This window comes from Pseudopodoces humilis, chromosome 2 (genome assembly GCF_049639895.1).
Source record: "Pseudopodoces humilis isolate 2021_Gansu_Grassland_sample_001 chromosome 2, ASM4963989v1, whole genome shotgun sequence".
NCBI classification, from domain to species: domain Eukaryota; kingdom Metazoa; phylum Chordata; class Aves; order Passeriformes; family Paridae; genus Pseudopodoces; species Pseudopodoces humilis.
The window spans coordinates 174771-198136 of NC_142201.1; the positions used below are offsets into that span (position 1 = coordinate 174771).

The 23366-nt window shown below is 57.8% G+C and overlaps 2 protein-coding genes and 2 non-coding genes across 7 annotated transcripts; all 4 read left to right on the forward strand.

Moving 5' to 3' along the window:
* The first annotated feature begins 1319 nt into the window (after window positions 1-1319).
* Window positions 1320-3475, forward strand: RPS11 (ribosomal protein S11). Its single transcript, XM_005526593.3, has 5 exons — window positions 1320-1418; window positions 1986-2117; window positions 2308-2383; window positions 2810-2939; window positions 3305-3475. Exons 1-5 carry the CDS (start codon window positions 1404-1406, stop codon window positions 3426-3428), a joined length of 477 nt encoding a protein of 158 aa, XP_005526650.1. The 5' UTR covers window positions 1320-1403; the 3' UTR covers window positions 3429-3475.
* Window positions 2478-2562, forward strand: LOC148184751 (small nucleolar RNA SNORD35). The gene has a single exon (XR_015772068.1). It is a non-coding gene; the product is annotated as a small nucleolar RNA SNORD35 (small nucleolar RNA).
* LOC148184752 (small nucleolar RNA SNORD35) lies at window positions 3065-3154 on the forward strand. Its single transcript, XR_015772069.1, has one exon. It is a non-coding gene; the product is annotated as a small nucleolar RNA SNORD35 (small nucleolar RNA).
* A 7893-nt stretch (window positions 3476-11368) lies between the features above and the next one.
* Window positions 11369-18603, forward strand: LOC102112941 (olfactory receptor 52B2-like). 4 transcript variants are annotated; one of them, XM_088051044.1, is made up of 3 exons: window positions 11369-11457; window positions 14590-14714; window positions 16292-18603. In XM_088051044.1, exon 3 carries the CDS (start codon window positions 16327-16329, stop codon window positions 17299-17301), a length of 975 nt encoding a protein of 324 aa, XP_087907170.1. In that variant the 5' UTR covers window positions 11369-11457; window positions 14590-14714; window positions 16292-16326; the 3' UTR covers window positions 17302-18603. The 4 variants fall into 4 exon arrangements, with proteins under 4 accessions (XP_087907170.1, XP_087907169.1, XP_087907172.1 ...); XM_088051043.1 differs by having other exon boundaries at window positions 11373-11441; XM_088051046.1 differs by having other exon boundaries at window positions 11373-11441; window positions 16379-18603.
* Window positions 18604-23366: the final 4763 nt, after the last annotated feature.

The window sequence follows — 23366 nt, forward strand, 5'->3', positions numbered from 1 at the left end:
CCACAGGCCCTGGGGTGAAGCTCTGACTGTTGGGGGGCAGCCGGCGGCTCGTGGAGCAGGTGCCAGCACAGTTCCCATCCAGCACCGCCCCGGGACACCCCCAGACCCCGTTCATGGCCCTCACCCAGAGGTGTCGCAGCATTGCTGGGGTGAGAATGGAAACTGGCATGAGGGTAGAGATGCAGATAATTAGGATGGGAGGATGGGGATGAGGTTGATGAGGATGGAGGTGGGATGGGATGAGGTTGAAGGGGATGGAGCCCCAGTGGTGGTGTCTCCTGGGCTGTTGGGGTTTCTGGGGTGCAGTGAGCCTTCTGGGCCTGGCGCTGCCATGACTCCGTTCTTTGTCCCAAACAGCCCCCTGGCTCTGTGACCCGTGGGAATAGCAACTGGAGAATGTCTGGATTTCCTGTTCCAGTAGTTCATGTGTTTATTCCTGTCAGTGTTTTCCGAGCAGCTTTTCTGCAGCTGCACGGTGCAGATACCTGGGGAGGAGAGTGGGGTGAGCTGGATTCCAGCCTTTTCCTTAGCAGTGTGAGACATCAGCCGGCCAGCAAAGGGACACGGAGCCACCCCCAGGCTAGAATCTGAGGGGTGCTGCCTGCCCTATCTCCAGTTCCAGCCCGTGCAGAGCCTTTTTCGCAATTGCTGATCCATTTGTGACAGACTCCCACTCATCTCTTGGAGGTTTTGCCCCAGACGAGGTCATTTCTGTATCAGAAACAGTGGGGCCAGCAAGGCTAAGGAAGTGCCCTGTGCTGGGCACTGCTGAGGCCAGACCTCGAATGCTGTGTCCAGTTCTGGGTCCCTCAACTCAGGAAGAACATTGAGGGGCTGGAGCGTGTCCAGGGCAGGGAACGGAGCTGGGAAGGGTCTGGAGCCCCAGGAGGGGCTGAGGGAGCTGGGAAAGGGGCTCAGCCTGGAGCAAAGGAGGCTCAGGGGGCCCTTGTGGCTCTGCACAAGTCCCTGGCAGGAGGGGACAGCCGGGGGGGTCGGGCTCTGCTGCCAGGGAACAGGGACAGGAGGAGAGGGAACGGCCTCAGGCTGGGCCAGGGGAGGCTCAGGGTGGACAGCAGCAGGAATTTGCCCATGGAAAGGGAGCTCAGGCCTTGGCAGGGGCTGCCCAGGGAGCTTTGCAGTGCCCATCCCTGGAGGTGCCCAAGGAAGGGCTGGACGTGGCACTCAGGGCTCTGGGCTGGGGACAAGGCGGGGGCCGGTACCGGCAGCTCCGGTTCCTGCGGGCTCCGCAGTTCCGGACCCGCTCCCGCCTTTCCGCCCCTCGGCCCGGGCCCGCCCGCCGCCTCACACCGGCCGCGTGACGTCACTTCCTGCCCCTGCCCCCGCCCTCGGGTTAACCCGCGCCCCGCGCGCGCTGCGGCCTCTTTCCGGCCGCGCGCGCCAAGATGGCGGACACGCAGGTGGGCGCTGCGAGGGGCCCGCGGGACAGCCCGGGACACCGCCGGGGAGACCCCCGGGACAGCCCGGGACACCGCCGGGGAGACCCCCGGGGAGACCCCTGAGAGGCCGATGCCGGCCCAGCGGACTGGGGAGGGGCGGTCGGTGCCTTAAGGGTCGGGGTGGGGATGACGAGGGGGGTGTCGGGGACCTGGGTGTGGGAGGGGGAGAGGGACCCGTTCCCCGGGGTCGGTGGAGCGAAGGGGGAGCGGCATCTCGGTGCCCCACGGGTTAGGGGGGTGTGGGAGCAGAGTGCTCCGTGCCCTGGGACGGGGTCTCGGTGCCCCGAGGGTTCGGGGGCGGGCAGAGGGTGCAGGGTCCCGCGGCTGGGGGAGGGATCCGGGTGCTCCGGGGTCTTGGGAGCTCTTGGCGCCTCCGTTTTGGAGGGCAGATGTGGCGGGGTCTCGGGGCCACGGGTCGGGGCCGGGCTCTCTCGGTGCTCGGTATCCCCCGCCGGGGGTCTCGGGCCCGGCTTCCCCTGGTGCCGCGGCCCGAGCTGCGCTGAGCCCCCCCTCTGTCCCCACCCCCAGACGGAACGCGCCTACCAGAAGCAGCCGACGATCTTCCAGAATAAAAAGCGAGTGCTGTTGGGTGAGGGTGGCAAGGAGAAGTTGCCCCGCTACTACCGCAACGTGGGGCTGGGCTTCAAGACTCCGAAGGAGGTGAGGAGGGGCTGGGCTTGGGACCGGGGGCCACGATGGTCCTGATGTGGAGGTGGCATCTCAGGACAGGGCCAGTGGTGGCTTCAGCAGTGCTGCTTGAGATGGAGATCTGTGGTGGCTTTTCCCCACCTGAACTATTCCACGGTTCCTGTGTGGTATGTGAGCTGTATCTCCCCACCTGTCTCTGCAGGCCATCGAGGGCACCTACATCGACAAAAAGTGTCCTTTCACTGGGAATGTCTCCATCCGGGGCCGCATACTCTCAGGTGAGCTGGAACATCCCCACAGGAGTCCCATGGGAGATCTGGGGCAGGTAACCAACCCTCCTGAGGTCCCTGTAACCTGCCTTGGTCCTGGAGCTGCAAATGATGCCAATCTCACGATGGTCTGCTGAGCCCACCGTGGGCCTGATGACTCTGCCACATGGCTTTACTGATGCAGGTGACAGGACCAGGTGCACTGGAGGGGAGGTGTGGGGGTAGGATGGGAGCTGCTGGTGTGGGGAGTGTTAGGAAGTGTGTTAGAAAGGCTGGACAAAGAGCCATAGTTGGGTTTATAGCAGAAATGGGGAGGTTGTGGCCTGGCCAGTAAATAAGGAGAAATTCCCGGGGTTGGTGTGTGTTGCTGCCAGGTGCCACACCGATTCCTGCCAGTCCCCCGTGTCTCAGGCCTGCTGTCCCCCTGTGCTCCAGGTGTGGTGACCAAGATGAAGATGCAGCGCACCATCGTCATCCGCCGCGATTACCTGCACTACATCCGCAAGTACAACCGCTTCGAGAAGCGCCACAAGAACATGTCAGTGCACCTGTCCCCCTGCTTCAGGTGTGTGCCTGCGTCCTGGGGTGTCCCCACGCCTGTTCTCACTGCTGTCCTGTGCTGAACTCGCACACACTGCTGAGGGCACGGGTGGTGGGTTCACAGCCCCTCCTGACCTGGAACCTGCTCACAGGTTATGATGTCCAAACTCACGATGGTCTGCAGAGTACCCCTGGTCAGGGGCTGCTGACAGTGCCACTGGCATGTACTGAACATGGGGCAGGTTCCAGGCACTACCTCTGGGAGCCTTGCACTCCTTCCCAGGAGGAACAGCCAGGCTGGGAGGTTCTGAGGGCCAGGTGAAGCCCTAGGAGCTCTCTGACCCCCAGGTGAAGCCCTAGGAGCTCTCTGACCCCCAGGTGTCATTGCAGGGATGTGCAGATTGGGGACATCGTGACGGTGGGCGAGTGCCGCCCCCTCAGCAAGACCGTGCGCTTCAATGTGCTCAAGGTGACCAAGGCTGCAGGCACCAAGAAACAGTTCCAGAAGTTCTGACAGCTGTGGGGAGAGGTGTGGGTGGAATAAATGTTGGGAAAGTGGAACTACCTGTGTGTGAGCTGAAATGAGTTGTGTGCTGTGTGGTCTGGGGACGGTGACGTGTGGGCTCAGGGGTGTGGTGCTGGGAGCACAGGGCACGGCACAAGGCAGAAGGGGACTGCAGCTGCTCCCGTCACCTGCTGTGTCCCAGTTAAGTGTTGGTTTGTTCTGTGCTGTGTGTGCCTTGCCAGTGCTGCTGCAGCAGGTGCTAGGTGTGGGTTTAATTCAGAACATGAAGTCACCTGGTGGTGACAGGGGTGAGTGTGGCCCTGAGGATCCTGCTCAGGAGTGAGTGATTGAGCTCTGGTGGCAGTGGCTGAGGCCTGGCAGTGGCACCTTCACGTCAAAGTGTCCAGGGCTCGGTCAGACAGGACGTGAAGCACCTTGGTCTAGTGGAAAGTGTCCCTGCCCATGCAGGGGGGTAGAACTGGATGAGCTTTAAAGGTCCCTCAACCCAAACCGTTCCATGATTCCATGACCTCTGGCTGCCTCCACCTGCTCCAGGTGAGCCCCACACCTTTGGCTGTAGCTCCAGGCTTGAGCTATAGCCATTCTTCACGCTCAGACTCAAAAGAAACCTCAGCATTTGAGGTAAGTTCACACAATTCCCAGTAAATTTAGGTTCAGGGCTTGGTGGCATGCATACCTTCGTTCCTGGTCCTGCCAGAACCACAGGACTCACATGTTTGCACTGGAAATCAGGGAGCAGGGGAGGACATGGGACCTGGTGTCCAGGGACAGCTAGCAGGAGAGTTTCCAGTTGGTTGGGAGGGTCTTACTGGTGTCCAGTGCCAGCAGGTGCCCTGAGTGCACTGGGGTTCGTCCCCCAGGTCCTGAGGATTGTGGAACCTCCCCAGTTGGAAGGGACACACGTTGGATCCTTGTTCCCAGCCACAGTCACCATGGTCTGGAACGTTTCCCAACTTCAGCCTCGGGTGATGTCACTGCCCTGGGCAGGAAGATCCTTCAGTGGGGGGATTAAAGGGGGACACAGAGCAGGGCCATCCATCAGCCATTCCCCTGGGACCCTGGTGTGTGCCTGTGTGAGACCCTGAGTGGGGGCAGCTGGATCCCCCCAGCGCTACCCTGAACCATCCCAGCCCCAAAGTGGCGGTGCCACCAGCCCTGTGTGTCCCGCAGCAGAGGGCTATGAGGAGGACAGGCTCCACACCCAGCTCCTTCCCAGGTCCCTGCGCTTTGGGGTGGAGCTGTGGGCAGCAGGCGTGCCGTGCACCTGGGTTACCTGAGCGCTGCGGTCCCAGAGGGGATCCACCTTCCACTGCCCAGCCACATCTGTCTGCACTGGTGGCTTTGGGAGCATCAGCCTTGTGAAAAGCACATTTATGGTGATTTCTGTGACAGGGCTGTGCCCTGCACTGTGGCAGCTCCCGTGCCCTCAGCCAACACCACCTTCAGCTGGCCTGGGCTGACCCTTCCTGGTGCCAAATGCCACTGGTTTGTCCCTGGGACGTGGCGTTGGGGATGCTGGGAATGAGTCCTGCAGCGACAGGAACACCTTTACCTGAACACCAGAGCCAGGTGAGTGAGCTCAGGCTGCTCTGTGCAGGCTCGTGTTCCTGTCCCATCCTCATCATCCCTGTCCTGCCTCTCTTCCCGTTCCCAGGATTCCTGTCTCAGGCTGCCCTGGTGGCTGGGTGTCTCTGGGACACCTGTGGCAGGGCCACTGTGTGACTGACGCTGGCCAAAGCTTCAGTGCCCGTTCCCAGGTGGAGCCAGGGTCTGGTCCAGGGGAGCCCTGCAGCACTGAGGGTTGTGGTGTTTTCCCCCACGGTTCCCACATGGAAGTCCCCAGGGCCAGGACCAAAGCACAGGCTGCTTGGGGCCTACATCCCCCACACCTTAATGCCCAATTATTTGCTCCTTGGGAGATTATCCTAAACCTTCATCCCAGAGTGATTAGTCTTCTTCCTTCGCTCTCTTAAGCAGATTTATTTGGCCAATGCTCTTCCCCTGGGAATTATCCCAACAAGCCTTTTAGGTTTTTCACACCTAACTGATTTTGTCAGGGTGTCTGAGCTGGGGGTGGCCTGTGTTCCCCCTGCCCCGAGCTCTGCTGGGAGCTGTGGATCCTGGTGATGTTCCTGCTGCAGCTGCAGAACTGGCACAGGGTTAGCTCCTGTTAAAAGCTTTCCCTCTTAATCCCTTCCTAATCCCTCCTAAACCCGCATGACATGCTCAGAGCTGCTGGATTTGGTTTTTTGGGGGGAAGCAGCTCCCAGGAGTGGCAAGGGGAGCGATCTCTGTCCCCTTGGGGATCCCCATTTCCCCGCTCCTGGGTTTTACCTTCTGACAAAAGATCACAGAAACTTCAGTGTCAGAGCTGAGGGACCAGCCCCGTTCCTGTGGCAGGAGTGGGGCACTTGGTCCTTTTCCTGCATTGCTCCAGAGCAGGAACCATTGTGTTTGGGACTGTGGGGACGGGAGGATCCTCTGGCATAGGGTGAGCCAGCCTGGCACAATCCATGTCCCTGGAGACCTGCCTGTCATGGGAGAGCCAGCCTGGCATGATCCATGGTCCTGGAGCCGTGTTCCACGGCTGTTCTATGGCCCTGGCCATGCTCCTCAGCCAGCCCCAACTTGCCAGCATGGGACAAAGCCCCCCATTCCATTCCATTAGCTCAGGCTTCACATCATCAGCCTCATCCCCATCCAGCTCTCTCAACACTGGCACGTTTTGGAGTGAATTCCCCTGTCAGGCAGATAAGTTATTCTGATTCCTTTTGGTCCAGCTGCTGAAGGGACACCTCATACTCTCCCTGCACGTGCCACAAAGTGGGAATTTGTCACCCTTGGACTGACCATGGCAGCTGTGTTTTCAATCCAGTTCCCAAATGCAGAGACATTTGTGGATCTAAGGTGATTCCAAGGTGGACCTCCCAAATTCTGATTTGTCAAGAGTTGGAAGGAACCTTAGAATCCATCTCATTCCACACCCCTGCCATGGACCACCTTCCATTGCCATGGATACGACCTTCCCACTGTCCCAGGAGCTCCCAATGTCCAGCCTGGCCTTGGGCACTGCCAGGGATCCAGGGGCAGCCCCAGCTGCTCTGGCAATTCCATCCCAGCCCCTGCCCACCCTGCCAGGGAACAATTCCTGCCCAAGATCCCAAGATCCAGCCCTGCCCTCTGCCACTGGCAGCCATTCCCTGGCTCCTGGCCCTGCAGCCCTTGGCCCCAGTCCCTCTCCAGCTCTCCTGGAGCCCCTTCAGGCCCTGCAAGGGGCTCTGAGCTCTCCCTGGAGCTTCTCCTGTCCAGCTGAGCACCCCCAGCTCTCCCAGCCTGGCTCCAGAGGGCTCCAGCCCTTGCATGAGCTCTGTGGCTCCTCTGGGCTCATTCCAGGAGCTCCAGGTCCTTTGTGCTGGGGAAACCCAGAAGGGCTGGGATTCACTCACATGTTCTTTCCAGGCTACATTTGCTCCATATATTCCCTCTGGCCAACACCCTCCCTTGTCCCCCGAGGTCTCTGAGGTGACCCCTGCTCTGGAAGTGTTTGAGGAAGGGTCTCAGGATGGTTTGGATCCCCTGAGGCAGTCTCTTGCCCAAGCTTTCAGCCTGCCTGGCATCTGCCCACTGAGATTTCATGGATTTCCCTCTCTTGGAAGCACCTGCAGCAATTTTTTTCTCTCACTCCCAGGCTGTGGTGGTTCCCCTCTGCCCCCCTTTGGCCATCCAGTTTGGAGCCTGTCTTGGCCACCACCTTCCAGCTCCACATCCTGGTGCTTCTCTGTCCTGCCATGGAGGATTGCTTCTTCTGGGACTGAGAACCCAGCTCTCCCCAGTGGCTGTTGTGTTGGCTCTTCCCCCAGCAGCTTTGGGAAAAATTAGGTGTTAGGAGATATTAGGAAAAAATAGATATTAGAAAAGAATTCTTTACTGAAAGGGAGCTCAGGCCTTGGCAGGGGCTGCCCAGGGAGCTTTGCAGTGCCCATCCCTGGAGGTGCCCAAGGAAGGGCTGGACGTGGCACTCAGGGCTCTGGGCTGGGGACAAGGTGGGCATCGGGCACAGCTGGGACTCCCTGGGCTGCGAGGACTTTTCCAGCCTCGGGGATTTTGGGATTTCTGGTGGCTAAAGCCAGGCTGTGTTTCCAGTTCTGAGCTCCTGAGTCGCTGTTCCCTTGAGCCACTGAGCTCACCCAGCCCTGTTCCTGCCCCTGACCCTCCCTGCTGGGTGGCTGCTGCTGTGGGTTATCACTGAACTCTCCGTGCTGGAGCACCAGCCTGCGAGTGTTTCACTATTTCTTGAGGAATTTAATTTGTAAACTCAATTTAATCTGTGGATCTGCAGCCGCAGGGACGTGCTGCGGGCACAGCGCGGCAGCTCCCGCCTGGCTCTGCGGTTTTCTCGGTATCGTGTGCTCGTGGCCATCGCTCTTTTGTTCAGTTCCTGGGAAACCTTCCCCTGTGCTCTCACTGAAGGCCACTGCTGCCCCTCACCCCCTGCCCGGCCCCGGTTCCCTCCCTGTGCCCCGGTGAGCCAGGCTCTGTTTGGTGTCCACAGCCACTTCAGGCCACTCCATCCCATGTTCTGGCTCCTAAACCTGTGGCCATCCCTTCTGTCAGTGCCGGTGTCTACCCCTGCTGCAGTGTGGGCCTCCACCTCATCTCCCTGTACTCCTACAGCTCATCCACAGCTCAAACAATTCAATATTCTGCAAAGGTGAAAGCCTAATAATTCACATCTTGAACAAAATTCGGGCTTGAACAGGCTTGGAGCACCCTGCTCCAGTGGACAATGTCCCTGCCCATGGCAGAGGTTGGGACTGGATGGACTTTAAGGCTCTTCCCAACCCAAATAATTCTGTGATTCTGTGATTAGGACACTTCTGGTCCCATGATGGGAATTGCTAAATATTTCCTGAGGCAGACAGGGGACAATACTCATCATCTTTTGGGACAATATCCATCATCTCTTGAGATAACATCAATCATCCCTCAGGTATTGCTCAAGACCAGGTCAGGTCCTCAAGGGGTTTTTCCATCATCCCACCATATCCTGTTCCATCTGACAGGGACTCAGCCCCTCAGGATGGGAAAGGGCCTGCTGAGGTCCCTTTGAGCTCCTCACTCATTATCAGACCATGGATGGAGCAAGCTGGCTCCATCCAGGCCGATTCTGCACTGGACAGATCCCGAGGGCAGCACCCGAACCTGTCCCCAGCCTGTGTGCACAGAGGTGCAGGGCCCGATGAAGACCTGGTCCCAAGCCCAGTTCTAGGCACTTAATTCCCAGACTGTGACAGTGACAATGTGCTGAGCTCCCTCCTGGAGCTGCTGCCTGGCTGGAAATGCCCATCTCCCGGCCTGGGCTGTCACTGTCCAGCCCTGTCCCACACCATGGCACAGCCCCATGATCAGAGTCTCCCTCACTCCCCTTTTTCTCCAGAAATTCCCCAGAATCTGACCAGGATGTTTGTCTTGCTCCACCTCCAGCCCCGTGGGAATGTTCCAGCTCCAGGAGTGCAGGGACCACAGTGCTCTTGTGGGATCAGACACGGAGTGACGGATGTTCTAGCACAACCTGCGAGAGAAATGAGCCTTTGGTTCCCAATGGGGCAGGGGGGTCCTTGGGAACCCTTGGGGACAGGCACAGGGACAGAGCAGGGGTGGCACTGGGGACCAGAGACACCAGATAAAAACCTGGGAAGAGGAGCTGCTGCCAAATGTCCTGGCAAATGGCACCTGCCCTGAAGAGCTCCATGGCTTTGGAAGAGACTCACCACTAAAAGTGGCAGCTCTGGTGTCACCAGCGTGGGCACGGTGACCACCACGGGTTGGAGGATGCTGCCAGGGTTACTGTGCCCCCCCTCCAAGGGCAGGGCAGGTAAGGACTTGCCCTCATCCAAAATGAGGATGTGCTTGGAAAAGTCCTTCGTCAGAGGGTGGCACAGGCAAAACCAGCGGGGGGACCTGTGGGTTCCACTGGGCATCTCAGGGTGTGCCAGCCCCTGCCCGGGAACCCGAGCACGGGTTTGATGTCCATCTCCCACCTGCCCCTCGGTCAGCTCCAGAGTCCGACTGTTCCCTGCCTGGGGGTCTCTGTCCCTGGCTGAGCCTCATTCCTGTGGCACCCCCAGCTGCCTGTGATGGGGCAGGGCAGACCTGGCCCCATTTTCACCCCATTTCTGTGCTCCTTATCCCACCTGCCCGGCTGGAGCGTCCTTGTGGCAGGCAGGAACTCCCACCTGCAGCCTGCACAGCCCAGTGCCAGGGCACCTTCCTTGGTGGAATTGCTGTTTTCCTGAGCTCTGGGAAGCTGCTGCCAGGCAGACCAGGACAGCTGTCACTGCAGCACGAGTCAGGAGGGTAATTACATGCAATCATGTGTAATTACGTGTAATTCTATGTCATTCCATGCAATTCTTTGCCATTTTGGTGACAGGATTTGCTGCAGTGGGTTCAGCCTGTGCTGAGTCGGCCTTTCCCCAAGCAGGGACTTTCCCACAGGAATTCCTCCCCTTGCTGTGGCTGGAGCTGTCACCTTCACATCCCCTCACCTCACTGTCACCTTCACATCCCCTCACCTCACTGTCACCTTCACATCCCCTCACCTCACTGTCACCTTCACATCCCCTCACCTCACTGTCACCTTCACATCCCCTCACCTCACTGTCACCTTCACATCACATCCCCTCACCTCACTGTCACCTTCACATCCCCTCACCTCACTGTCACCTTCACATCCCCTCACCTCACTGTCACCTTCACATCCCCTCACCTCGCTGTCACCTTCACATCCCCTCACCTCACCTCACTGTCGCCTTCACGCCACATCGCCTCACCTCACTGTCACCTTCACATCACATCCTCTCACCTCACTGTCACCTTCACATCACATCCCCTCACCTCACTGTCACCTTCACATCCCCTCACCTCACTGTCACCTTCACATCCCCTCACCTCACTGTCACCTTCACATCACATCCCCTCACCTCACTGTCACCTTCACATCCCCTCACCTCACTGTCACCTTCACATCACATCCCCTCACCTCACTGTCACCTTCACATCACATCCCCTCACCTCACTGTCACCTTCACATCCCCTCACCTCACTGTCACCTTCACATCACCTCACCTCACTGTCACCTTCACATCCTCTCACCTCACTGTCACCTTCACATCCCCTCACCTCACTGTCACCTTCACATCCTCTCACCTCACTGTCACCTTCACATCCCCTCACCTCACTGTCACCTTCACATCACCTCACCTCACTGTCACCTTCACATCCTCTCACCTCACTGTCACCTTCACATCCCCTCACCTCACTGTCACCTTCACATCACATCCCCTCACCTCACTGTCACCTTCACATCCCCTCACCTCACTGTCACCACACATCCACACCTTCATGTGTGTGACCCTTGGGGACACGGTCCGTGGTGGCCCTGCAGTGCTGGGGGAGCAGCTGGACTCCGTGGGGTGTGACCAAAGGTTGGATTGATGACCTCGAAGGTCTTTGGCACCCTCAGGGGTCCTGGGGTTCTGGGGTGCAGCCATTGCTCAGGGGAATCTCTGCCCACCCTGTGCATCAGTTTTGGGGGTCCCGTGCCGTTCCCGTAGCCCTTGCCCTGCAGCTCAGGGAAGAGAGGGTAGTTCATTGAAACCATTAATTAGCAAGATAATTAATTGCCTGCTGCTTCTGCAAGAGGCACTTAATTATCTAGTTATTTATTTATTTAGCTATTTCGTTATTGACCCGTTATTTATTTAGTAATTCAGTAAATTAATTATTTAATTACTCCATGACCTAATTATTTAATTATTTAGTTATTCTGGAAATTCATTATTTAATTGCTTAGTTATGCAATTATTTAGTTTTTCAGTAAATTCATTGTTTTACCGGCAGCCACAGCCCATCTCTGTCATCCCCACCAACACCAGGGATCCCCCAAGAGCTAGAATTGCACAGAATTCACGAAGGCAGCAGGAGGGGAAATTCCTGCAGGTTTGTGGAGTCCCAGGTGGAGTTTCAGCCTCAATCAACTCTTTGTTCCACCTGCCCTCAGCTTTCTCCTCCTTTTGTGCTGGGAATCCCCTGGGGCCACATTCTGCAACAGAAACGATGTGAAGTGGGGGGATTGCAGGAGTTTAAACTGGGAGCTGGGAACAGGGGGTGTCACCCACCCAGGGTAGCTGCACATCCTTAGGCTTGGCTCAGCATGGGGGGAAAGGAACCCCAAACCCAGGGATCCATCGGTGCAGAGCAGCAGCGCAGGGTTTGCCTGGCCTGGCTGAGCTCTGCAGAGGGGCATGTCCAGCCCAGCCCTGAGCCCAGCCCTGAGCCCTGAGCCCAGCCCTGAGCCCTGAGCCCAGCCCTGAGCCCTGAGCCCAGCCCAGCCCTGAGCCCAGCCCTGAGCCCAGCCCAGCCCTGAGCCCAGCCCTGAGCCCTGAGCCCTGAGCCCAGCCCTGAGCCCAGCCCTGAGCCCTGAGCCCAGCCCAGCCCTGAGCCCAGCCCTGAGCCCTGAGCCCAGCCCAGCCCTGAGCCCTGAGCCCAGCCCAGCCCAGCCCTGAGCCCAGCCCTGAGCCCTGAGCCCAGCCCAGCCCTGAGCCCAGCCCTGAGCCCAGCCCAGCCCTGAGCCCAGCCCTGAGCCCAGCTCAGCCCTGAGCCCAGCCCTGAGCCCTGAGCCCAGCCCTGAGCCCTGAGCCCAGCTCAGCCCAGCCCTGAGCCCAGCCCTGAGCCCAGCCCTGAGCCCAGCCCTGAGCCCTGAGCCCAGCCCTGAGCCCTGAGCCCAGCCCTGAGCCCTGAGCCCAGCCCTGAGCCCTGAGCCCTGAGCCCAGCCCTGAGCCCTGAGCCCAGCCCTGAGCCCTGAGCCCAGCCCAGCCCTGAGCCCAGCCCAGCCCTGAGCCCTGAGCCCAGCTCAGCCCAGCCCTGAGCCCAGCCCAGCCCTGAGCCCAGCCCTGAGCCCAGCCCAGCCCTGAGCCCAGCCCTGAGCCCAGCTCAGCCCTGAGCCCAGCCCTGAGCCCTGAGCCCAGCCCTGAGCCCTGAGCCCAGCTCAGCCCAGCCCTGAGCCCAGCCCTGAGCCCTGGGCCCAGCCCTGGGCCCAGCCCTGAGCCCTGAGCCCAGCCCTGAGCCCAGCCCTGAGCCCAGCCCTGAGCCCTGAGCCCAGCCCTGAGCCCTGAGCCCAGCCCTGAGCCCAGCCCTGAGCCCTGAGCCCAGCCCCTGAGCCCAGCCCTGAGCCCTGAGCCCAGCCCAGCCCAGCCCTGAGCCCTGAGCCCTGAGCCCAGCTCAGCCCAGCCCTGAGCCCAGCCCAGCCCTGAGCCCAGCCCTGAGCCCTGAGCCCTGAGCCCAGCCCTGAGCCCAGCCCAGCCCTGAGCCCAGCCCCTGAGTCCAGCTCAGCTCACACCGGTGGGGCCTCCAGGAGCCCCGGGTGACAGTCCCCCGGTCCCTGGGTGACACCAGGAGCCCTGTGGATCTGCCTGGCTGCAGGACCATTTCTTGCCTCACGGGGACCTCTGGAGTCCCTCTCCCAATGTCTCCCATGCGAGTGCTGCTGTCCTTGTCCCATCTCTGCTGCACAGGCTGCAGCTTCCCAATGGGCTCCGTGCTTCTCTTCCTCATGCCAGCCCTGTGTGTGCCCCAGCTCTGGGGACAGCAGGGACATCCCCCACATCTCACTGTTCCCAGTGCCACCCCCTACTCCTGGGCTCCATCCTTGCTGCTGGGCTCTGCTCAGCCCCTGCCATGCTGGATCCAGGTTCCTGCTGCAGCCCCTGAAGGCTCCCAGGTGCTGGTGTGGGGTGGGATGTGGCTCAGGGTGGGGCAGGGCTGTCTCTGGGACCACTCTGGGGTGTCCATGGCAAGGGGGACAGGGGGGCAGCTGGAAACCAGCCCAAGCTGGAGGGAAACCTGGAGCTCCCCGTGCAAGGGCTGTGTTTGAGGCACAGCAGCAGCGCATCCTCTGCTCCACAGAATGACAGAATCGCTTGGAGAAAACCTCCCAAGCCCTTGAGTCCAACCTTCAACTGAGAAATTTCCTGTGCAGCTCCTGCCCTGCCAGGCCAGCGGCTCAGTGCTGGCAGCAGGGATGGGCACGGCTCTGCTGCAGGAGGAGCTGCAGCCCACCCTGGAGGGAGCCCAGCTCCTGCCCTGGAGAGCTCACAGCATCATCCAGATCCCTTCCTGGAGCCAAAGGAAGGGGAATCCAGTCCAAATGCCACATTTTGAGATGCATGAGGCAGCAGAGGAGAGACAGCACCAATATTTGTAATTGCCTGGCTCCTGTTGGACATTTCCACAGATGCTGCAGGAGTGATGGTTCCTGTCAGAGCGTTGTTGCATTTCCTGGATGCAGGATCCTTCTGCCACTCCCGCTTCCTTGTTACCCCCGGAGCCGTGTCTTTGGGGAGGGAGGGAGATGTGTCCCGGGGTAAAGGTGGGGTGGGAAGGGGGAGGTTGGGACTGAGATCAGTGTCACTGGGTGGGGCAGGGCACTGCTCAATATTGACTTTTCTGACAATATTTTTTGCACTTGACGGTCTTAAAGGTCATAAAATTACAGAATTTTGGAATCCAGCATGTTTTTGGTTGGAAGTGACCTCAGAGCCCACCCATCCCAGCCCTGCCATGGCAGGGACACCTCCCACTGTCCCAGGAGCTCCCAATGTCCAGCCTGGCCTTGGGCACTGCCAGGGATCCAGGGGCAGCCCCAGCTGCTCTGGCAATTCCATCTCAGCCCCTGCCCACCCTGCCAGGGAACAATTCCTGCCCAATCATGATCCTGTAGATTGTTGATTTGATCAATGATCTTCAGGATAATTACAATCACGATGATAGGTCACTGCCCAAGGGCTGGGGTTGGGTGGCAGAGGGGCCCTGGCAGCTTGAGGGGAAGGGAGTTCTCCCTGTTCAGGGAGGTTTCAGCAGCGGAACGGGACAGTTTTCACCTGCAGACATCCACGATGCTCTGGATCCCAGGAGCGCTCAGGCTGTGCCCATTTCCTGCTCAGGTCTTCTCCAGCCCGGCCCGGTGGCCGGTGGGCAAGGAGAGAGGAAAATCACTTGCAATGCAAATGATGGAAAAGCAGGAAATGCCTCACCCGGGAGTGTTAAATGCTGTTAATGGTTAATGCACCGGCAATTTAAACCTCCCCAGGTCCAGGGACTGATGCTTCTTCTGAGGTGTGGGACAGAGAGGACCGATATCATCAGCTTTGGGCTCCCCCGAGCTCTGCTCCACTCGGGGCTGTGCTTCTCTTCCCAGCTCGGGGCTGGCCCTTGGTGAGTCATTTAATGTGAAATGCTGGGGCTTGGGGCACCGATTCTCTTGGAAAAGACTGAAGGGAAGCAAAGTGGTGTGTGAGAGGAATAGATTTCCATATATCTGGGAAGTGGAGGTGGAAAGTCTTGCTGAGCTGCTTTGTAGCCCACACACAGTAACACCAGCTGGTGTTGGAGCCTGGGAATGCTCCCAGGCAGATTTAATCCCCTGCTCTAGACCCACACTGGCTTGATTCACCTGGGTAATGTGGGTGTGCAAGTGGAAGAGGCGACTGGACAAATATTTGCAGTGAGCTGAAGGTCTTTGCTGCACTGAGCCATGTTTTCAGTAGACTTTTGGTTCAGGGAGGCTGAGAGTCTTTAATGGAAGCACTTAGAAATGCAAACATGTCTGGCTTGGGTACCTGCTGCTTGCAATGAAAGTAAATCAGGCTGCGAGCAGGGAAGCTTTATCTTTGTTCTGAATCCAACTGGTTTTCCTCTCCCCCAACCCTGGCCTGGAGTTTTTCTAATGTATGATGGAGTTTACACAGGGAATGGGAGCTGGGGGTAAGATGGGGGAAGCACATAAACCCAGCAGTCCTGTGGTGCTCCTTCTCCTCAAAGCCCTGCTCATGGCAAAGCTTTTGTGGAGGACTTGCAGCTTGGCTTGTTTGCATTATTCCAATCTTCAAAGCTCCCCTCAGGCTGGTCAGTCATGGGGGATGGTGCTCCCAGCTCAGGCTGCCCCAGCACTCCAGGAGCTGGGAAAACTGGAACGGTGCTAGGGCTGAGCATCAGTGCAGAACTCTGCATTTGGGGTGTCCCTCTGGGGTATTTCTGCTTTGGGCCATAATTTCTTTGTCCAAGGATCACTCTGTGCATACCACCATGTCTTTGCCCCTCTTAATGAAGGAGTGGGAAAGGAATGAAGCAAAAGGCAGGAAAAGAAAGGGCTCCCTCCCAGCTGGGAGAGCTGGGGTTGTTCAGGCTGGAGAAGAGAAGGCTCCAAGGGGACCTTGGAACCCCTTCCAGTGCCTAAAGAGTTCCAAGTGAGAAATTTGATGTGTGGCCACAGCCCTCAGTGCAGTTGGATGTCAGTCACATCCCAGACACTGCCCAACATTGATACCGGGGAAAGATTTATTCCTATATTTGGGATTTTACAAGGAACTTTGTTCATTGGCCTGAGCAGGGTGAGAAATTGCGTCATCTCACCTCCCTGGAGGAACCTGGAGTCCCACCACAGGTGCAGCTCTGTGTGTGCTCACAGATGGAGCCACTGACTGTGACAGGGCTGAGGGTGACTTTTATGACTATTTCTATGACTTTTACAAGGTTTTTGTGGCAGTGGATAAAGCAGAGCTGGAAAAAGGCCTGACCTGTTTAGCAGTGGCAGTGGGAGGACAGAGATGTTTTCCAAAGACACGCTTTGTAGGAGTGACAGAACAAACAGGGTCCTTTGTACAGAACACAGCGAGGGAACCCCTTAGGGTGGAAGGCAGCTGCCTTGTAACTTGTGTCCTGATTTGCAACGTCTGCCAGAGTGTCACGGGCAAATCCGCAGGTGTCATTGATCCCTTCTCTTTCTGGCACAGAGCTGAGTCAGGCTGACCCCGAGCACGGGAACACCATGTATGAGCTCAACGAGAGCAGCTTCGACCCCATCACCTTTGTCCTGACAGGCATCCCGGGCATGGAGGAGTCCCACATCTGGATCTCCGTCCCCTTCTGCCTGATGTACCTCACCGCAGTGCTCAGCAACCTGGTCCTTCTGTTTGTCATCACCACGGAGCGGAGCCTCCACGAGCCCACGTACCTCTTCCTCGCCATGCTGGCTCTCTCTGACCTCATGCTGTCCACCACCACCGTGCCCAAAATGCTGGCAATCTTCTGGTTCGGTGCCAGGGAGATTTCCTTCGATGCCTGCATCACACAGATGTTCTTCACCCATTTCAGCTTCATCGTGGAATCCTCTGTGCTGCTGGCCATGGCCTTTGACCGCTACGTGGCCGTGTGCGACCCGCTGCGCTATGCGTCCATCCTGACCCCCTCGGTCATCGGCAAGATCGCCGTCACCGCCGTGGCCCGCGGCTTCTGCATCATGTTCCCACCCATCTTCCTCCTGAAGCGGCTGCCCTACTGCGGGCACAACGTGATGCCCCACACCTACTGCGAGCACATGGGCATCGCCCGCCTGGCCTGCGCCGACATCAGGGCCAACGTCTGGTACGGGCTGACCACGGCGCTGCTCTCCTCGGGCCTGGACGTCGTGCTCATCGCCGTCTCCTACGTGCTGATCCTCAGGGCAGTGTTTCGCCTCCCATCCCGGGAGGCTCGCCTCAAAACCCTCAGCACCTGCGGCTCCCACCTCTGCGTGATCCTCATGTTCTATGTGCCCGCCTTCTTCTCCTTTCTCACGCATCGCTTCGGCCACCAAATCCCGAGTCACGTCCACATCCTGCTGGCCAACCTCTACGTCGTGGTGCCACCCATGCTCAACCCCATCGTCTACGGGGTGAGGACCAGGCAGATCCGGGAGCGCGTCGTGCGCCTCCTGTGCCCCCCGGGGGAGCGTCCCTGCCCCGGCTGGGGGGGCGGCTGCTGAGCAGGGGGAAGCGGGACGGGGTCTGGAAAGCAGCACCAAAGGCTGCAGCACTTCTCAGCCTGGAGGAACCGCTTTGCCCGAGGGGTTCAAGGGAAGCTGAAGGTGCGTGTGGGTCATTGACATCTTCACTGCTGCTGTCTTCTCCTGGAGCTGCTTCCCCTGAATTTCCTTCACTGGCAGAGACTGGGTAGGTTCAGCTGAGAAGCATCAGTGCCTGCTGACTCACTGTCACCTGCTGCAGCTGGTTATGTTTGCTGTCCTACAGCTTGATTTCTGCCTGTTCCTGCACCTTCCTAACAGTGTCCAGACCATGAACACCTTGTTGACTGCCAGACTGAAGCGTGGCACACCAAGCGTGGCTGGATGGGCATCACACTGCTCACCATGGCACAGAGGGGCTACGCCCTCCTGTCCCCAGTGCTGAGGGACCCTGCCACTTCCTACTGCTGAAGTGCTCTGAGAACCTGGGAAAGGCTTCATTGTCCTCTGTAAGAGGGAAATATTTCCCTTAAACCATGACTCCCAAACGCAATTCAAGCCTTTAGAGTGGTGTTTAAGGGGACAGTGGTCCTACATCCCACAGGGCTGCTTTCTGTCTTGGCCAGTCCAGCTGTGCCTCATCCAGGCAGCATCCAGAGAGCTTTGGTTGTGGTGATCAGGGAGCCCTTTCTGGAGGCTCCACAGTCCAGGTCTCCTGGCAATGCCAGGAGTGGGATGGTCTGACCCTGTGTCACCCGTGAGGCCCCACGAAGGGCCTGGTGTGTTCCTGATGTTACTCATGGGATGGAGCAGATCAGCCATTTCTGCAGAATGTCCTTTTGCCCTGACTGTGAGCGCAGCCAGCACTTGCCAGTCCCACAGCCTGACTGGGCTGCAAAGCTTTCAGACCTGCCCATGGTGGGGAAACCACTGCTGCACACCTGGGCCTCAGAGGTGTCTCATCTGCAGAGGGTGGTGGCCCTGGACATGCTGGGGAATGGCTCTGCCAGGATCTGGACTCTGTGAAATGTTGTGCCCTGCATCAGGGCGGGAGCTGTGGGACCATTCTGGTTGGGGCTGATGGAACCCGACGTTCCTGGTGGAGGGCAGGAGCCATGGACACACCAGGTGTGTTCAGACCTGAATGGCACAGGAGCTGAGATCAACGCAGCAACCCAACCAGCAAACTGCTCCAGCCATACCAGTAATGCTGCCACGACTTCAGAAGAAAAGGGGAAGAGACAGAGTCATGATTTCAGATCAAAACCCCCCCCAAAAAGTTTTTCACTTTTGCAGCACGTTTCTTCTTTGTTTTATTTTCCTCTGATCTGATCAAAGGTGGCACCCTGTGACTGGCACAGGGGAAATGAAAGTCTGTTCATTAAAGGCTGTTTGTCTACCAGCAGAGATAACGGAGCTGGGTACAAAAGCTGCTCGTGTCGCTGGGTTTTTTCAATGTCCTCAGAACGTTCGTGTTTGCGTTGGCTTTCTTAGCAAAAAGGAAAAAAATAAAAGAGTGTTTGCACAGAGCAGCCATGTGATTTTTGATAGGAGAGGAGCTGTGAGAAGGAAAATGTGTCAGGAGAGCATGTTGCTGTGGGCAGCTCTAAGAACAATTGAGCTGCCACCTGGACCTGTCAATATACAGAACTTGGAGCGACCTGGGACAGGGGAAGGTGTCCCTGCCCGTGCCAAGGGCTGGAATGGGATGAGCTTTAAGGTCCCTTCCAGCCCAAACTGTTCTGTGATTCCATGACTCTGGGTCTGTTCCTTGGGGTTTCCCAGAATGGTCCTACACGATGGAGGAGGCAGTTCTGAACTCGCTGCTCTGCTCTGCTCTGGTGGGTGTGGTGGCCAGCTCAGGAGCAAACTGCCCAGGGAAACGTCCCCAAGTCAATGAATCACCAGCTGGACCATTCCTGGCCAGGGGCCCGTGCCTAATGGGGCATTAGCCAGCCAAGCAGGGAGATTTATATTTCCAGGTGGTTAAAATGTCAGCTTAATAACTCACACAGGGTGGGAAACCACAGCTCCTTCTTTTTTTTTTTTTTTTCCCCAAATGTGGAGACACCCATTGTTTTTTTAGCTCAGTTCACCATTTTGTGTGTTTGGATTACAAGGATCTTTGCCTGCCTGTGGCACAGAGTTAGAATGGGATGAGCTTTAAGGTCCCTCCCCACCTCAACCATTCCACAATTCCATTATTCTATAATTTCCACATAGCACATGCAAGAAGTAAATGGAATCTCAAAAATCTTTGGAAAATAACTGGAAGTCGCCGAGAAACACTTCTGTGCCTTCAGTGAATGTTTCTGTACCCGAAGGAAGAGCTGAGCCTGCGCCTGGGTTGGAGATGGAGCCTGGGGTTTGTGCCCAGCCGGGCTCTTGGCGTGTGTTTGAGAGGGGAGCGCTCCCCAGCGTGTGATTGCTTTGTGCACGGACAGGGACCAGCTCTGCTTTCACCACGGACAAAGCTCTGAGTGTGCCAGCTTCAAGAACCCCATTTCCACTCAGCTTTATCGCTGCTCACAGACAATGGCTCTTTGTTAACTGTGCTTCATCTGCGCTGGCCGCGATGCTTCAGAGCAGCAGAGCTCCCTGATTTTAGCTCTCCCCTTTCCCTCTTCACTGTCTTGGCAAGGGGCAGGACAGAGGCTCCTTGGGAAGGGTGGATGGGGAGAGGAGAGAATCCCTCCCAGTGTCAGCGAGGGGCTGGGGCATGGAGCTCACCTGGCAGGGATGAGGAGTGACCGGGAGCTCAGGGTGTCCCGTCCCTGGAAGTGTTCCAGGTCAGGCTGGATGGAGCTTGGGGCAGCCTCGTCTAGTGGAAGGTGTCCCTGCCCATGGGAGGGAGAACCAGCATGATTCTATGATTCTGTGGAATGTTAATTTAATGAAATCCCACTTCACAGACAGATGATAAAGAGCACCACCTCCTTGCCTGAAACGAGATGGTAACTCAGCCTTCGGGGGGAGGTTTTGGGTGACTGGTTTGATCTCATGGATTAGAGATTCCTGCTGGTCCCAAAGGTCCCTAACAGCTCCCTGAAGGGTCATGGCAGTCAGGAGGCTGCTGACTGCAATTTCCCTGCCCTCACTGCACAGCCTGCTGAGGGTCTCTGCAGGTTTCTAGGAGGTCCAATTCTAGTGGTCCAATAAAACCAGAAATGGGGAAAAAAATCACCTAAGAGGGTTTTAGCAGTAATCTCTGCTGATCTCCAGCTCAGAGCTCCCAATTTCCTCTCCACTGTGGTTCCCAAAAAGTTAAAACAGCTCTTGGTCCTGAAGCACTTGCAGTGTGTGGCAAGAACAGGGCAGAGCTCACAGCTGGTGGCCAGGTCCTGCCAGCCCGGGCACAGCCCCGGGAGCCCCTTTGTGGCCCAGGGTCGGGAGATGAAATGTGCAGTGAGTGACTGGTGCGGGATAATGAGCCCTTCAGGCTCCTTCAGGGGCACCGGGAAGGTCTTCAGGGCTTGCACAGGCAGTGCAGCCAGCCCGGGCACTTGTAGGAAACAGCCCGGGGATGAACCACCGACACCCCCGGGCACAGGAGCACAAAGCCCTCCCCAGCCTGCAGGGCACCCCTGGGCCAGGTAAAACACCGGCTGGGGCTGTCCCAGCTGTCCCAGGACAGCTCAGGACGGGAGGGACTGACAGAACAAGGCTGGGACCTGGCGCTGTTGTTTCAGCCTGTTGGGGGTTAGTTGGGGGTTAGGTTTCCTTTTGTTTTGTTTTGTTTTGTTTTGTTTTGTTTTGTTTTGTTTTGTTTGTTTGTTTGTTTGTTTGTTTGTTTAGTTCTGGCTTGCCCGTGGAATTTTTACCCATTAGTTGCGAGGACAACCTAACTGTGGGTACTTGGTGGGTGATTGACAAAAGACAAAGAGTTTGGCCGGGCCCAGGGTGGGGAAGAGGGCAGGAAAGGAGGCTGGGGACAGTTTGGCGGCTTCTTCAGCTTCGGGGAGAGACTTTGGGTGCAGAGCTGTTGTGGTGGAGAGAAGGGAATTTCGTCATCACCCAGACGGAGCTGCTGCTTCTTCTCCTTCTCCCCTCTTGGCTGGTGGCCTCGCACCCCCTGTCCTGCCGGGACGTGTGGCAGTGCCAGGCACCGCCGTGGAGCTGCTGATCCACCTCAGCCACTGGCCCAGGATCTCAGCTCATCCCTGCTGTTCCACCTCAGCCACCGGCCCAGGATCTCAGCTCATCCCTGCTGATCCACCTCAGCCACTGGCCCAGGATCTCAGCTCATCCCTGCTGTTCCACCTCAGCCACCGGCCCAGGATTTCAGCTCATCCCTGCTGTTCCAGCCGAGTGTTCCTCAGAGCCCTGCAGGAGCACCGGCACTGCCCGAGGGGTTTGTGAAAACAAAACCTCTCCCCCATCCCATCTCAGCTGAGAGAGCTGTCCCGGGGTCCCTGGTTCTGTTTTCTTGCTAATGCTGTAGTTATTGTTGTTTGTCTGCCTGGTTATACTAGTAAAGAACTGTTATTCCTATCCCCAGATCTCTGCCTGAAAGCCCCCTTGATTTCAGAATTAAAATAATTCGGAGGGAGGGGGTCTGCATTCTTTCATCCCAAGGGAGGCTCCTGCTCTCCCTAGCAGACACCTGGCTTCTAGAACCGAGACATAGCCTTTTCAGGCTTTTGTCTCCTTGCATATCCAGAGTGAATCTGCTGGAGCGTGTCCAGGGCAGGGAACGGAGCTGGGAAGGGGCTGGAGCCCCAGGAGGGGCTGAGGGAGCTGGGAAAGGGCTGGAGAATTCCTGAGGGAGCTGGGAAGGGTCTGGAGCCCCAGGAGGGGCTGAGGGAGCTGGGAAAGGGGCTCAGCCTGGAGCAAAGGAGGCTCAGGGGGCCCTTGTGGCTCTGCACAAGTCCCTGGCAGGAGGGGACAGCCGGGGGGGTCGGGCTCTGCTGCCAGGGAACAGGGACAGGAGGAGAGGGAACGGCCTCAGGCTGGGCCAGGGGAGGCTCAGGGGGGATATTGGGGAAATTCCTTCCCAGACTGGGCTGTGCAGCCCTGGCAGAGCTGCCCAGGGAGGTGGTGGAGTGCCCGGCCCTGGAGGGATTTCACAGCCACGTGGATGTGACACTTGGGGACACGGGTTAGCGGTGGCCTTGGCAGTGCTGGGGATGGTTGGACTTGGTGGGCTGAGAAGTCTTTTCCAGCTTCAGTGACTCTGATTCTGTGCTTTGCTCTAGCTCCCAGCAGCTGCAGGCAGAAGATGCTCTTGTCTCAAAGGCTCCAGCAGCAGAAATGCCAGTTCCTAACCAGGATGAAGGGATGAGGAGAGTGGAGGGGCACCCTGATAAAGCAAACTGCTCAGTATTTACTATTCCCAGTGAAAATGTGTCTCAGAAGTTGTGTGTGCCATGAGCCAGCTCTCCTGAGCCAGCCCTGGGTGTCATCCCCCTGCTCTTTGAGCCTTTTCCTCACCTCTGAACCTGGCACAGGCTGCCCAAGGAGGCTGGGGACCCCCCATCCCTGGGAGTGCCCAAGGCCAGGCTGGATGGGGCTCTGAGCAGCCTGGGATAGTGGAAGGTGTCCCTGCCCATGGCAGGGGGTGCAATGAAATGGACTTTAAGGTCCCCCCCAGCCCAAACCTTGTGTAATTCTGTGTTTCTATGATTCCACAGCTCCTGCCAATGAGGAATGATGTGATGTGCTGCATGAGACACGTCAGCTCCCAACAGTGAGGGTCCCAGCCCCATCCTTCACCCTGGAGGGGATACCTGGCTGCAGAGGGCTCTCCCCTGGATCTCCATCCTGGTCTGTGTTGGGATCACTGCTGGGAGCAGTGGGAGGGAAGCCCCCGAGCCCCCGGCCCATTTCCCTGCTCCGAGTGCCCTGCTCTGTCCACTGCTCCTGTGCCCCAAACCTCGCTGCTCTCTGGTCTCTGCCCACCCTCTTTCACTGTTTGCCTGCTGCAGATGGCAAGCAATCCTTCCTTCCTTCCTTCCTCAGGTATCTCTGGCTTGGCCAAACTAGGGAAAAAAAAAAAAAAAAAAAAAGTTTCTGGCTTAAGTCAGGAAAACCATAAGTTTAAGTGCTTAAATTTAACAGAGAAATGGGATTACCAGAGAAATCTGAAA